Source organism: Podarcis erhardii (assembly GCF_964252035.2).
Source record: "Podarcis erhardii genome assembly, chromosome: 11".
NCBI classification, from domain to species: Eukaryota; Metazoa; Chordata; class Lepidosauria; order Squamata; family Lacertidae; genus Podarcis; species Podarcis erhardii.
The window spans coordinates 48,053,898-48,069,790 of NC_138501.1; the positions used below are offsets into that span (position 1 = coordinate 48,053,898).

General features: G+C 48.2%; 1 protein-coding gene and 1 long non-coding RNA gene across 3 annotated transcripts in view; one reads left to right on the forward strand and one right to left on the reverse strand.

Moving 5' to 3' along the window:
• The window catches only part of LOC309352899, a 181,066-nt gene that overhangs the window by 66,715 nt on the left and 98,458 nt on the right, over positions 1–15,893 (reverse strand). The gene's annotated exons all lie outside the window — the stretch shown is intronic.
• Positions 14,303–15,893, forward strand: part of ST8SIA5 (ST8 alpha-N-acetyl-neuraminide alpha-2,8-sialyltransferase 5) — a 59,501-nt gene continuing 57,910 nt past the window's right edge. The window contains exon 1 of one of the 2 annotated variants that reach the window (XM_081881599.1): positions 14,303–14,784. In XM_081881599.1, the coding sequence (XP_081737725.1) occupies positions 14,654–14,784 (131 nt within the window). In that variant the 5' untranslated portion in view covers positions 14,303–14,653. The remainder of the gene's footprint in view (positions 14,785–15,893) is intronic. The other variant, XM_081881598.1, reaches the window with a different exon arrangement.

Genomic DNA, 15,893 nt, shown 5'->3' on the forward strand with positions numbered 1-15,893 from the left:
TCATTATCATGATTTCATCTAGGACTTGCTTCCTAAAACACACCTCCAAGTGATTTCACAATGCAGTGAAAACATGCACGAAACAATTCCATATATAAAACCAAATTCGGATCCCACACAGGTAGAAGCAGGGATGAAAATACCCACTTGAAAGGCTTGTTGAAAGAGAAGAGTCTTGAACCAGTGGCAAAAAGACTGTAGAGACTTGCAAAACACTATGCAAAACGGGCACTTGATGGCCCCTATTCATGGGAGGTTTTTGAGATAAGTGTCTGACCCAAGGGGTGGATCCAGTTCCCCGTCTCTGCTGTAGTTGTTGGACATCTTTGGAGAGCAAAAGGAGACTCAAGCTGCATTTACACCGTAGATTTAAAGCACCCACCCACCCAATAATTCTGGAAACTGCAGTTTGTGTTCACATTTTCAGAGACGTCAACTAGCCATGATCAGCAGCTGGAAGGGAAGACATGCTTGCTGGACCTGTATGTTTGATACTTCTTTCCCAGTGACAATTGGGTGCATAATACTTCCCCCCACCCCAGTGGCAATAACAAAGATGTTGCAGGAATTTATGTATAGGTTGGGGGGAGGTTGCCCCTCCAGCAGATATCATGCACATGCAGCCCACTACCAAAACCAGCATAATCACTTTTGTGACTTGTCCCCACAAAACACTTCATCACAGTTTCTTCCTATCTGTTCAAAGGGCCTCTGCTGTACAATACCAAATGTAACAATCCACTGATAAATGTATCTATGTACTGGCTCACAGAGAAAACTTCAGAAATTCATATAGACATGTGAGCTCAGTTACTCAGCAGCCCCTCTGCCTGAGTGATAATTCCTGGCATCCTGATACCTGAGTGCCAGAGAGGTAGCCATTCCAGAAATAACAAACCCAGATGAAGACAAAAAATTCCTTCCAGTAGCACCTTAAAGACCAATTAAGTTAGTTCTAGGTATGAGCTTTTGTGTGCATGCACACTTCTTCAGATACACTGAAACAGAAGTCACCAGACCCTTCTATATAGTGAGAAGGTGGGGAGGGGTATTACTCAGAAGGGTGGTGGGAATGGGTGATTGGCAGATAGCTGTGATGAGCCTGTTGACAACTCTTAACGACTACAATAGGTCTTACAGGAAAAAGCAAGGGGTGAGAAGGTGAAAAATGGCTTTGTCATGTATAATGAGATAAGAATCCAATGTCTTTGTTCAGACCAGGTCTCTCCATGGTTTTAAGTTTGGTAATAAGTTGCAATTCAGCAGCTTCTCTTTCCAGTCTATTTCTGAAATTCCTTTGTAATAGAACAGCTACTTTGAGATCTTGTATAGAATGTCCTGGGAGATTGAAGTGTTCTCCTACTGGTTTCTCTGTCTTGTGATTCCTGATGTCAGATTTATGTCCGTTTATCCTTTGGCATAAGGTTTGGCCTGTTTGTCCAATATAGAGAGCTGAAGGACACTGTTGGCATTTGATGGCATATACAATGTTAGACGATGAGCAATTAAATAGTCCCGAGATGGTATGTGTGATGTTGTTGGGGCCAGTAATGGTGTTGTCCGGGTGTATGTGGCAGCAAAGTTGGCATCTGGGTTTATTGCAGGCTCTGGTGCCAGTGTCCGTGTTAAGTCTGGTAGTAGTATTATTGTGGGTTAGGAGTTGTTTAAGATTGGGTGGCTGTCTGTAGGCAATGAAAGGTCTTCCTCCCAGAGCTTGAGAAAGAGAACTGTCATTGTCCAGGAGAGGTTGTAGATCTCTGATGATGCGTTGTACTGTTTTAACTTGGGAGCTGTATGTGATGACTAGAGGTGTTCTGTTATTTTCTTTTTTGGGTCTGTCTTGCAGCAAGTTCTCTCTGGGTATCAGTCTGGCTCAGATGAAGACAAAAAGGTGTGATTTACTTGACTGGGAAACAGGGAAATGTGTAAATATCTCTTTTGTTATACTTGATGGGTGTTTGGTGGAGGGCAAGGAGAACCATGGGGCAGGGTCCAGGATGCTCAGATTACTGCCACCAGACCTCTCCTTTCATGATGTAACCATGATGTATTAGTGATGTAGTTTTTGGGGGGGGGTGTAGCATGGGGATTGTTGTTGTTTAGTCATTTAGTCGTGTCCGACTCTTCGTGACCCCATGGACCAGGGCACGCCAGGCACTTCTGTCTTCCACTGCCTCCCGCAGTTTGGTCAAACTCATGCTGGTAGCTTTGAGAACACTATCCAACCATCTCGTCCTCTGTCGTCTCCTCCTCCATGTGCCCTCCATCTTTCCCAACATCAGGGTCTTTTCCAGGGAGTCTTCTCTTCTCATGAGGTGGCCAAAGTATTGGAGCCTCAGCTTCACAATCTGTCCTTCCAGTGAGCACTCAGGGCTGATTTCCTTCAGAATGGATCTGTTTGATCTTCTTGCAGTCCATGGGACTCTCAAGAGTCTCCTCCAGCACCATAACTCAAAAGCATCCATTCTTCGGCAATCAGCCTTCTTTATGGTCCAGCTCTCACTTCCATACATCACTACTGGGAAAACCATAGCTTTACTATACGGACCTTTGTTGGCAAGGTGATGTCTCTGCTTTTTAAGATGCTGTCTAGGTTTGTCATTGCTTTTCTCCCAAGAAGCAGGCGTCTTTTAATTTCGTGACTGCTGTAGACCAAGCCTACTGGCTGCTGTTTTGCTCTGGTATTCCTGGCTGGTGTCCTTGTTTTTTGTCCAAGGGAGCCCTCAGATTTCTTCGTTAACAAAGAGGACTAGCTTACCCAGGGGCTTCAGGAACACTGCGGCAATTTTAAAAGTCCCATGCATTCATTCTCCATGCGCTGCTTATGGACTGCAGAGGCAAATTCAGAGACAACCTTGCTTTGCACTTTGAAGCGTTTTCAAAGATGACTGCGAAGCCAGCAGAGGGCGCACAAGGCACACCAGTCCTTTGATCTTGGAGAGTTTGTTTGCTGTATTTACATCACTGTCAACAGACCTGATAACTAAAGATGCAGTTGCCAGTCTATCAGTGGATAAGTTCTGCAATGCCTATGCAAAAGCTAAGTGAGTTTTCCAGTCCCACTGTTAGAGATACAACCCCAGATACTAACTCTGGACCCATAACTACTCCTGAAGTATTATGGGGTGCACACCCATGCCCACCCTCATAAATACATTGTTTCTGTGGTTTCTATTTTACAGTAATGCTATATTTTTGACAGACTTTGATGGCAATCATGCAAAGCTGAAAGGCTTTTCATTTTTATTCTACTGGATCTGACTTTTATTCAGACTCCGTGGAAAAGCAAATGATCTACGTGTGTTTTCTATCTGCTGGGGAGCATGGCAACATGATGCTGGACAGTGGGGAGAGAAATAACAATAGGGGGTGATGCCCACAATACTTTCCCCAAACTGTAAAAGTGCCCACAAGTCCCATTAAGTTTGGCAACCCCTTTCACTAACAGAAAACTGGATTCTGTGAGTGCCAGACCTTGGCAAAAATGATACTATCCATGCACAAGTGAGAGGCATGCTCAGGGGAAACCCAAAGGTTTGCTGGTGTACAATTGTGGGGTTTGTTGTTTGTTTGTTACAGAGGGCTTTCTGTGAGGCTCACTAGGCACAACATGTTGATTGTTGGGGTGTGTGGAATGGGGTATCCAGGAAGAGGGCATGGCTGGCTGGCACCCAAATCAAGAATACAGTGGTACCTTGGTTTAAGAACACCTTAGTTTATGAATAACTTGGATTAAGAACGCTGCAAACCCAGAAGTAGGAGTTTTGGTATGTGAACTTTGCCTTGGAATAATAACATGTTCCGCTTCCTGTTGAGTGTGTTCCATTTGTAAATTGAGTCCCCCGCTGCTATGGGAAAGCATGCCTTGGTTTAAGAATGCTTTGGTTTAAGAACGGACTTCTGGAAGTTCGTAAACCAAGGTACCACTGTACTCCAAAAGGCAACATTTTGTTGCAGGTTCCAGTCATCACCATCATTTGCTATTGGGAAGCACTGCTGCCTCCAACAAACTATGGATTTCTCCAATCCTCTTTTAAAGTTGGTAGCATCCTAGCTTTTCATGCAGAAAATTGGTAGCTCAGACTTAAGCAAAACATTATTTAACCTGGATCTGCCATAGAATCATAGAGCTGGAAAGGACCCAAGGGTCATCTAGCCCAACCCCTGGAAATGCAAGAATCTCCCCTAAAGCATCCGTGACAGGTGGCCACCCACCCTCTGCTTAATGTCACAACTCAGATTCCCCCCCTGTAAATAACAAACAAAAAAAGGGAGCTTTGACTGGTGCCTTCTCTCCAGCCTCTCCATGGTTCGCTTGCATACTGAATCAGCACAAGGGTTCCTTTATTCCAGATCACAGCAGCCCTGTTCTAACGTATTTTTTAATTAACATTCCGTGCAGGAATGCACTTTATTTCTTGTAAACAACTATACATCAAGAAGACCCAGAGTGACTAGCACTGGCCGTAGCTTTTCAGTTGCTGCTCAGGCAGCTGGCAGCTGTTCGTCTCCTCCTTCTGTTGGCCTTGTAGGAGCACATGCTTCCAGACAGGGAAACGATCCACTGGATAACATGGCTGCATTTGTTCATCAACCATCAGACGTGCCTTTGGCCCCATCTCCACTATACGTTTAAAACACTATGATCCCAATTTAAATGTTCGAAATCAATAGGCAGGGAGTTCTGGAGTGTATCATAGAATCATAGAGTTGGAAGAGACCACAAGGACCATCGAGTCCAACCCCCTGCCAAGCAGGAAACACCATCAGAGCACTCCTGACATATGGTTGTCAAGCCTCTGCTTAAAGACCTCCAAAGAAGGAGACTCCACCTCACTCCTTGGCAGCAAATTCCACTGTCGAACAGCTCTTACTGTCAGGAAGTCCTTCCTAATGTTTAGGTGGAATCTTCTTTCTTGTAGTTTGGAACCATTGCTCCGTGTCTGCTTCTCTGGAGCAGCAGAAAACAACCTTTCTCCCTCCTCTATGTGACATCCTTTTATATATTTGAACATGGCTATCATATCACCCCTTAACCTCCTCTTCTCCAGGCTAAACATGCCCAGCTCCCTTAGCCGTTCCTCATAAGGCATCGTTTCCAGGCCTTTGACCATTTTGGTTGCCCTCCTCTGGACATGTTCCAGTTTGTCAGTGTCCTTCTTGAACTGTGGTGCCCAGAACTGGACACAGTACTCCAGGTGAGGTCTGACCAGAGCAGAATACAGTGGCACTATTACTTCCCTTGATCTAGATGCTATACTCCTATTGATGCAGCCCAGAATTGCATTGGCTTTTTTAGCTGCCACGTCACACTGTTGGCTCATGTCAAGTTTGTGGTCAACCAAGACTCCTAGAGCCTTTTCACATGTACTGCTCTCAAGCCAGGTGTCACCCATCTTGTATTTGTGCCTCTCATTTTTTTTGCCCAAGTGCAATACTTTACATTTCTCCCTGTTAAAATTCATCTTGTTTGTTTTGGCCCAGTTCTCTAATCTGTCAAGGTCGTTTTGAAGTGTGATCCTGTCCTCTGGGGTGTTAGCCACCCCTCCCAGTTTGGTGTCATCTGCAAATTTGATCAGGATGCCCTTGAGTCCATCATCCAAGTCGTTGATAAAGATGTTGAATAAGACTGGGCCCAAGACAGAACCCTCTGGCACCCCACTAGTCACTCTTCTAGGTGCTCCATGTAGGTGCTGCCATGATGAAATATCCATTCGGTACAAGGGCACAACAGATGTTATGTGGCTCTTGTAATAGTGCCAGTGCTGCAGATCTAAGCAAAACAGAATGACAGAGACCCTAAGCTGTGAACAAGTCTATCATGCTAAGCTAGGGTTGGCACATCAGGAGAATCCCAGACCCTAAGATTTCAGGGCCCAAATCGGAGACCTAGGGGTGACCCCTGGTGATATCACAGAATTGACAGATGGCCATCCAACCTCTGATACCACATAACACCGGTCTTGAAAGGCCTACACTAGCTCCCAGTATGTTTCCGAGCACAATTCAAAGTGTTGGTGCTGACCTTTAAAGCCCTAAACGGCCTCGGTCCAGTATACCTGAAGGAGCGTCTCCACCCCCATCGTTCTGCCCAGACACTGAGTTCCAACTCCGAGGGCCTTCTGGCAGTTCCCTCCTGCGAGAAGCCAAGTTACAGGGAACCAGGCAGAGGGCCTTCTCAGTAGTGACAGCCGCCCTTTGGAACGCCCTCCCATCAGATGTCAAAGAGAAAAACAACTGCCAGACTTTTAGAAGACATCTGAAGGCAGCCCTCTTTAGGGAAGCTTTTAATGTTTAACAGACTATTGTACAGTGGTACCTCGGGTTAAGTACTTAATTTGTTCTGGAGGTCCGTTCTTAACCTGAAACTGTTCTTAACCTGAAGCACCACTTTAGCTAATGGGGCCTCCTGCTGAAGCCACACCACTGGAGCATGATTTCTGTTCTTATCCTGAAGCAAAGTTCTTAACCCGAGGTACTATTTCTGGGTTAGCAGAGTCTGTAACCTGAAGCGTATGCAAACTGAAGTGTATTCTGTTGGGAGCCGCCCAGAGTGGCTGGGGAAACACAGCCAGATGGGGCAGGGTATAAATAAATAAATAAATAAGAACAGCTCTTACTGTCAGAAAGTTCTTCCTGATGTTGAGTCGGAATCTCCTTTCTCATAACTTGAAGCCACTGGTTGAGGTCCTACCCTGTGAAGCAGGAGAAAACAAGTTTGCTCCATTTCCCAGATATTTGAAGATGGCTATCATATCTCCTCTCAGTCTCCACTTCTCCATGCTAAACACACCCAGCTCCCTCAACTGTTCCTCATAAGGCTTGGTTTCCAGACCTCTGATCATCTTAGTCGCCCTCCTCTGCACCTGTTGCAGTTTATAAATATCCTCCTTAAATTCTGGTGCCCAGAACTGGACGCAGTACAGTGGTGCCCTGCAAGACGAATGCCTCGCAAGACGAAAAACCCGCTAGATGAAAGGGTTTTCCGTTTTTTGAGGCGCTTCGCAAGACGAATTTCCCTATGGGCTTGCTTCGCAAGACGAAAACATCTTGCGAGTCTTGCGATTTTTTCCGCTCCCCCCCCCTTTTTCTAAGCCGCTAATAGCCGCTAAGCCGCTAATAGCGCTAATCCGCTAATAGGGTTGCTTCGCAAGACGAAAAAACCGCAAGAAGAAGAGACTCGCGGAACGGATTCTTTTCGTCTTGCGAGGCACCACTATATTCCATTTGTGGTCTGATCAAGGCAGAACAGAGTGGTACCATGTCATGTCATGGGGTCAACCCTGGTGATTCTTCCTCTGCACTCCCTCTCACCACTGAGCCTTGGAGATGGAGATCAGCTGGAAGCAGGGGGGAGAACAGACTCCCCCCAGAGAATCTATGCAATGATTTGCACCTGACTCCTGCTGGGCTGAAGTTTGCAAGATGCGCGCATAGTTCTCCCTCTCCCCCTTTTTTTAATGCACTCTCATCCACCTGGAGATTCAAGCCCTCACTGGAGGGGACAGGGCAAACCTTGAAATTTCAGGTCAGCCCTGGAGGTCTATGTGCTAAGCTTCCTTTGGTTGCAATTCCCCTGTTTCCTCATAGCCTACAATTCCTAGGGTCTCTTTCCAGATAGAATATATAGAAAAATTATGTGCCGATACCAGGTGCAAGGAAGGGAACATGCTAAAGTCTGCAGGGCTTGGGCTGATTTTTCCTCCAGGAACTCTTGTTAATTTGAAACACAAACAGCGCAATACATTTTCTTAATTAGGAACTAGCAATTAGCCCTGGAGGAAATTGAGCCTTAATTGAGTTTTTGCCTGTGAAACTTTTAATAGGCTCTTAAAATGTGACACCTAGAAACTTTAATTTCCATTTTGGGCAGTAAATAGAGGTTACTCCTATTTTAGGCTCCACCAGCAACTCATTAACAAAAGGGAGTGTGTTTCTGCACTCCAGAAGCTGTGTCAGTGCAAAGTCATACCTTTGGCCTAGAAATGATATTCCTTTAAAGAAATGGCTTTTTTTGTTGGGGAGGGAGGTAATGCAACCATACCGTGGGAATACCGTATTTTTTGCTCTATAAGACTCACTTTTCCGCTCCTAAAAAGTAAGGGGAAATGTGTGTGTGTCTTATGGAGCGAATGCAGGCTGCACAGCTATCACAGAAGCCAGAACAGTGAGATGGATCGCTGCTTTCACTGCACAGCTATCCCTCTTGCTGTTCTGGCTTCTGAGATTCAGAACATTTTTTTTCTTGTTTTCCTCCTCCAAAAACAAGGTGCGTCTTGTGGTCTGGTGCGTCTTATAGAGCGAAAAATATGGTATATTGTTACAAGTTTAGGTTGGTCATTCTGGATGATGCCTTGAGTTCCTGTTCTAGTTCTGCTGCTGCAAGCAATCTTTCCTTCAGCACAGGGATCAAGCAGTCTGCATATTTTACAAAGTGCTCTCAAAGTGATCAGCAGTTTTACAGGTCACAAAATCTTGCTTCACCAGCCTATTTGGTACATTTTTTTTATGTTTATTGAACACTCAGGCTGGGGGAGCGGAAGGGGAATGCCTGCCTGGCAAAATTCCACTGGAAGCAGGCACCTCCTGGTTCAATAAGTGCAAATTATCAGACCTTCCGCTTCTGTTAAACTGCAGACACAAGAGGGAAGTTTTTATTCTGCAGCAAATGGCACATTGCTTATGAAGCAATCACTTCTGAGAGGAGCTGGTGAGCCTGGCCACTGTAGAAGCCTGTACAAGTTGGAAGTCACAATTTTGGGCACCCAGATGTTGGGGGAACTTTTGCACTTGTATCGTTGTTCCCAGAACTGTATTGACATCCTTTTACTCAGGGATCGGCAACCTAAGGCCCATGGGCTTGTTCCCTAAGTTTTATGGCAATCGCACAGAATTTGGCTACCCTTAATGTGATCTCAGGATCCTTGTCCTCTACCAGGGATTTTAGACATTGAAGTTCGGATTCATTTGGAGATTTTTGCATAGCAGGGGTAATAAATACTGAGCGTATATCCCCATAGAAACGACAGCATAACAAGGCATGAAGAGACAGTTTCTACCTCCATCAAGCCACAGGGGCAGACTCGTTCCGCGTATGGTTTACCCTCGAATCTGCCCTGAAATAAGGCAGATGGCAGCACGTTGAATCTAGCGAGGGTAAATGACCGTCTGTATATAGGTATTTTTAATTTTGACAAATAATTTGCTGCGGTAAATCCTCTCCCATTATCTTTTATTGCTGGGTGTTTATTGCTTTGGCACTGGTCACAGCTTGGGATCCAGCACAGGTCAAGCAGGTCTCTTGTGTCTCCAGCTTCCAAGCTGCTTCCTGCTCAGAGCTCTCTCACGCAGCTCTGCCTGTTGTTCTCTCACCTCGCAGCTGGGTGAGGAGGGGTAGATGAAAGGCCCATTAGCCCTGAGGACACCAACACTTAGTTGTAGCTCTTGCAACCTAGCTTATTCTTTTGAGATGCTGATGAGGGTACTTAAGTGGCCAGCTAAGGCTTTTGTCTTACAAAGAAGCTTGACTGTCTAATCCTGCAAAGGGTCACCTCCAGGATTGATTATTGTAACTCACTCTACGTGGGGCTGCCCTTGAAGCTGACCCAGAAACTCCAGTGGGTGCAGAATGCCTTACGGGGTCTTCACCGCGGGATCACATTCACCCAGTGCTATACCAGCTGCACTGGCTCCTGGTGGAGTACAGGATCAGGTTCAAGGTGCTGCTTTTAACCTTTAAAGCCCTATACGGCCTAGGACCCTCCTACCTGTGGGACTGCCTCTCATGGTATACCCCACAGAGGACCTTACGGTCTGAAAATAATAACATCTTGGAGATCCTGGGCCACAGGGAGGTTAGGCTGGCCTCGCTCTGCCACATGAGATCAGGGCCCTGCCGGATTTGACATCTTTCCGCAAGGCCTGCAAGATGGAGTTGTTCCGCCGGGCCTTTGGTCAGGGCTCAGCCTGACCCCCCTTCTCTTTTTGTATAAGAACTAGTATGAAAGAGGCCTCCGGGGAAATTCACAGGCCCATATAAGAACAGCCTAAACAGTTGGGTCTGATGAGCATTTACTGTTCCCAGCCCTAATCCTGCGGAAAGCCATCTAATAAGTTTTTAATTTGATCCTGACTTGTTTTTAGGAGGTAATTTAATTATTGTTTGATTTTATACCAGTGTTATATATTTGATGTTAGCTGCCCTGAGCCTGGTTTTGGCTGGGATACAAATAAAAGTTGTTTATTATTATTATTATTATTATTATTCCTTGGTTAGACTTTAACCTTTACTGGGTACAGGATTTCAAGAACTCAAAGGGTCGCAGGGCATCACCCGGACTGACTCCCCAGCCCATAACAATACTCTTGTTGGAAGTGCTGAGAGCAGACGGAGGCACACTTTCTGCCCTGTTCCTCGGCCCGCTATCTTCCCTGTCTTCCTGCCTCTGCTATGACCAGCAATGACCCTATTTTTGCCCAGTAGCAAGCAACTGAGGAGGAAACTGAAAATCTGTCTCCCACTTTCTCTTCTCAGGTTCTCTTTCCTGCTTGCTTCTGGAGCGGAACGCCCACCCACAGACCTCTTAGCAAGTGCAAATTGTGAGATATACGCTCTAATGGAATTTATGGGGAGTTGATTGAAAGAAGCATTTAATCCTTCAGCATTATGCTTTCAAATAAAACAAGTTTTTTCTTGTGTGGAAAAGCCCTCTGGGTTGCATACTATTCTGTGCTTCGTTCCCTCACAGCAGTTCCCTCAGGATCATGTCTCCTTGTCAAATATATTTCCAGATCCCTGCCTGGCGGTACAGCAGGGCATCCCATAGGCTAGAATCTGTCCCTGTGGCTTTGCATCTCGGATAGTGAGCTGCTGGGATGAGGCAATGGCTAAAAGAGCTTTGGCTGGAAGCAGGAAGGGGCAGATCTGTTCATTTCACTGCCTCATCCTCCCAGTCTGAAGTTCAGGTCCTTGCCTTTCTGCTTAGTAATTCTTCATTATTTAAAAACACCCATGTGCAGTGAATCCCTGCTTCTGCGTTTCTTCACTAGCAAATGCTGCACTGGTTGAATTTCTGCCTATCATGCAGCTCATAAAGGCACAGAACTTATTTCATGACACAAGCTGGTCTTGGTATTGCTGCTTCTTATGGACCTTATGCTGTCAAAAAAATAAGGAGCAACAACTGCTTCCTCCAAAGTTGTTGGGGACGACGACAGATAATGAGTAATTTCAATGCTTTTGAATATTTGTTGATCTTTTAACAGCTTTGATTTCCAAAAAAGCTCAACAACTTTGGCCGGCCTGCCCCCCCATGCTGTGCAGTATACATAAAAATGGCTAAAACAGATGGGGAAAATATATCTACCACATAAAACACATGGCGGCAAATGTGGTGCCATAAAATTAAACACAGACATCTTTTTTCTGCGAGGTGTCTGCATTTTCTCCTTTGCAGAAATTCTAATTCTATTCCTTTGTATGCTTCGTTTTTCTTTGTGATTGTTTAAGGCGTATATACATAAATTAAGTTTTTAATGCCAGTCTTAAAAACCCAGAAAAAAGTCTCTTAAGCCTTTATTTATTAAACAATGATGGTTAAATAAGAAATAACCAAAATAGGCTGCAGTTCTGCACCCACTAACCTGGAGGTAAGCCCATTGAACTCAATGGGACTTCCTTTTGAGCAGTGATGAATAGTGTGTTCTGATCATACCTTTAAAATCCGCCCTGCATTCCATGCTGGTGTAGAGCCAGGAAGCCTGCAGTCCTAAATCACACTTACCTGGGAGTAAGCCCTATTGAATACAATGGGACTTATTTCTCAGTAGGCATGGTTAGGATTGTGCTGTAAACTGCTTGCCATGAGGGCCTGGTGCCTTGCTTTGTCTACTGAGCATCATAGGTTCATTCCGTGGCATCTTTCCAGCTTCAAAGCATCTCATGTAGGTAAGCTGCAGAAGGAACTCTACCTGAGATCTGGTAAGGGAGGAGGAGAGAGGCTGCCAGCCAGAGTGGTCAGCACAAAGGACCAGTGCTTTGCCCACTCTAAGACAGCATGTTCATCCCTAACTCAGGAAGACTTTAGGGACGTAATGTGACGGTCACTCCTGAATAAAAGGTAAAGGGACCCCTGACCATTAGGTCCAGTCGTGACAGACTCTGGGGTTGCGGCGCTCATCTCGCTTTACTGGCCGAGGGATCCGGCGTACAGCTTCCGGGTCATGTGGCCAGCATGACTAAGCCGCTTCTGGCGAACCAGAGCAGCACACGGAAACGTCGTTTACCTTCCCGCTGGAGAGGTACCTATTTATCTACTTGCACTTTGACATGCTTTCGAACTGCTAGGTTGGCAGGAGCTGGGACCAAGAAACGGGAGCTCACCCTGTCACAGGGATTCGAACCGCTGACCTTCTGATCAGCAAGTCCTAGGCTCTGTGGTTTAACCCACAGCGCCACCAGCATCACTCCTGAATGTTGTTGTTTAGTCATTTAGTCGTGTCCGACTCTTCGTGACCCCATGGACCAGAGCATGCCAGGCACTCCTGTCTTCCGCTGCCTCCCGCAGTTTGGTCAAACACTCACTGCCTTGCTGTGGCAAAGGGGCTTGAATCACTCAGAGAAGCTATGAGCTATGCCTTGCAGGGCCACCCAATATGGACAGGTCATAGTGGAGAATTTTGACCAAATGTGATCCACCTGGAGCAGGAACTGGCAAGCCACTCCAGTATCCCTGCCAAGAAAACTCCATGGACAAAGAGAACAGGCATTCCTGAATAGCCAGATACAAATTAATGCCAGTGTAGTATGGCGGTTACAGTGTCAGGCTAGGATTTGGAAGGCCAGGGGTTGATTCCCCACTCAGCCATGAAACTCATGGGCTGACCTTGGCAGTGCCACTGCCTCTTGACCTAACCTACCTTACAGGTTGTTGTGATGATAAAAATGAGGGAGTACCATGGACACCAACTTGAGCTCTTTCGATGGAAATGCAATATAGAAATGTAAGAGATAATACTATTTGCTTGCAGGAGCCACAAGCTTGTGGAGACTAAAGTTGCCTTCATCGGACCCAGGGGATGTTAAGAATTTGGCAGCAACGGACTGCGGGGGTGGGGTGGGGGGGCGTGTTCCTGCATTGCAGGGGGCGGAACTAGATGATCTTCAGGATCCCTTGCAACTCTGCAATCCTATCGTTCTATGACCACCAGAGACTCGTGCAGTTTGCCTTACCCATCCTAAGGGCTATCGGGAGTCAGGAAGGCATTGCTGTATATCTCCTACAATTACCTTAGCCCCATCACTGGCCGATGGATCCCGATCGACCTTCTTGCCCTGACAAAACACGCACACGCAGCTTTTGCAACGAGCCGCCTCTCCTACCGCGACAAGTTTGCGGCATGGGGAGCGGGTTCCTCCTCACAGCTGAGACGTGCTAACCGTTCTGGCAGGAGGGCTGCAGAGAGAGGGGTGTGTGTGTGCCCCCTCTTTCTTTGCAAGCATCTCGCTACAGGGCACCTGGAGGTCGCAGAGGCAGAAAATCAGGTCAGAGACAAAAGGCATACTTGTCTCCTTCAAGGACAGTTTCTCCCAAGCACGCTCTCGGGTCTGCCTGAAGTCCCTGGCCTGCGGCGGCCGTCCACATGGCTCCACCAGCTGCAGGCGGGAAGGCGCCGAGTGCGCGTGATCTCCGTGCCCTTGAAGAGATGCGCAACGACCTTGCCTGGGCTTGGTAGGGGAGGCTGGACGGGGCGCGAGGAGAGCAACTCCAGCCGAGAGCAGGCGTTGCACATCAATGCTCCAGAACCAGCCCCCCTCCAACCTACCGCTTGCTTTGGACACTCACAAACCCGACAGCCCTCTCCACCGCAAACGCAGCTCGGCCGCGGCGCGCTAGTCCCTGCCTCCGCGCCTCGCTCCCACCCCGGGCCGTTTGCTTGGAGAGCTGTCCAAGCGCCGTCGTGACCCTCCCGGGGGTCGCCCTGGCCGAACACGTCCCCTTCTCCTTCCTCTTCCTCGCCGGAGCCAATGTGCCAGACGCCCACATGGAAATCTCCATGCGCGCCCGCACCACAGCAGCACCTAACCAAAGCGCAGCGTTTTGGAGAGGCCAGCCAGCCCGCTGCAGGAGTTCCGTTGGGGGTGTCGCCTTTCGCTTGGAACCCTCTCTCGATTTCCTCGGCTTCCTCTCTGCCCGCCCCCTCCCCGAAAGAAGACCGGGGCAGGCCCCTCGTTGAGTAGAAAGGGGGATTTTGGGGGGGCTTTTATTCCCCGCCCCGCAGGAGGCGGAGGAGGAGCAGCACCGCCTTCCTTTGCGCGCCGGGGGCCTCCTCCTCTGGCGCAGCGCGGGCGGCGGAGGCGCCGAGCAGGCGAGCCGGAGGGCGCTGCTTTGCAGAAGCGAGAAGCCGCCGAGACGCTCTCCCGCGCCGGGGAAGAACTTTCCGCCCGGCCGCCGCCGCCGCCTCTCTCCCTCCGCCGGGGGGCGGCGATGCGGGGCCGCCGTGCCCTTGAATGGCGCGCCTCCGCCTCCTGCTCCGCCTCCTCTGCTTCTCTCCTTTGCCCCAGCCGCGCCTGAGCGGGGCTTGAGGAGGATGCGGCTCCGTCTGCGAGCGAGACCTTGACGGAGCTCGGCTTCCCGGCCCCCTTTCCGCCAGCATGGGCTACACGGACCCCACTTCCAGCCGGGATCTGCTGGGGAACCGAACTTTGCTCTTCATCTTCATCTGCGCCTTCGCCGTCGTCACTCTCCTGCAGCAGATCCTGTACGGGAGAAACTATCTCAAGAGGTACGAGAGGAGTTTTCTCCGCTGTCTTTTGGGGAGGGAGGGAGAGATCCTGGGGATAAACGAATTGCGGGCGGGCGGGGGTCGCAGATTTATTTATTTTTAACCCTCCTGAAAGTATGCAAAAGAGGCTTCTGGGACCTTCGGAACCAACCGCGCAAACAACCTAGCGCGCTCTTCCCAAAGGAGTGAGTTGAGCAGGACTTTACTCCCGAGTAAAAACGTGAGCGGGATCGTGCCGTATATCTTGCCCGTCACCCTCTACATCCCGTAACTTAGGCAAAACCGGGCGCAGGTCTGGGCTGCGGAGCTTGCAATCCTCTTCACAGGATTGAACCCAGCGGGACTGAGGAAGCGCAGGATTGGACCGGGCTGCCTTTGGGTTTGGGCTTGTGGCTGCACCAACTCACTTGCGCCAGGTCCGGAGCGGTGCTGGTTCCTTAGCCTGGACGCGTGTTGGTGACTGGTGGTGGTTGTGTGCGTTGTAACGCAGTGAGGCCAAATGGCCAAGACATGCAAGAGTTCAAGCTCTGTGCGGTGCTGTATGGGCAGATAGCCACAGATGTTTCAGGAGCAGGCACTGTGCGTGCCTGGATGGATATAAACACATTTCCTGGTTTACTGTCGCTGTAAGAACTCCCTGCAGCCATTCTTTACCTTGTAAGGCTTTGCTCAGTTTGGGCTAGAGGGCTGTTGGGAGATAAAACTTCTGCCTTTGGAGTGATAACTACAAAGTGTACAAAATGCAGCTGTACGGGGGTACCAGATGCTAGGCTCTTAAATTAGTGTAGGGGCAGCTTAAACCACCTTAATGCACACTTTGGAGTCCTGCCACTCTGTTTTGGTTGGAGAGCTAGGCAGATGCCCTGTGCCCTCAAGGCAGCCTTTGCCAGCCTGGTGGTGCCCTGCAGATTTTTGGGCCTGGAGCTAATGGGAATTCAAAACACACTGTGTTGCAAAGGCTGCCTTAAGCCTGCTCTTCCCATCCCACTAATCCAGCACTCTTGGACTATGTGGAAACAAAAAATGCAGTTTTCTCTCTCTCTCTCTCTGTGTGTGTGTGTGTGTGTGTGTACTATATATATGTGTGTGTGTGTCTCTCTGTGTGTACA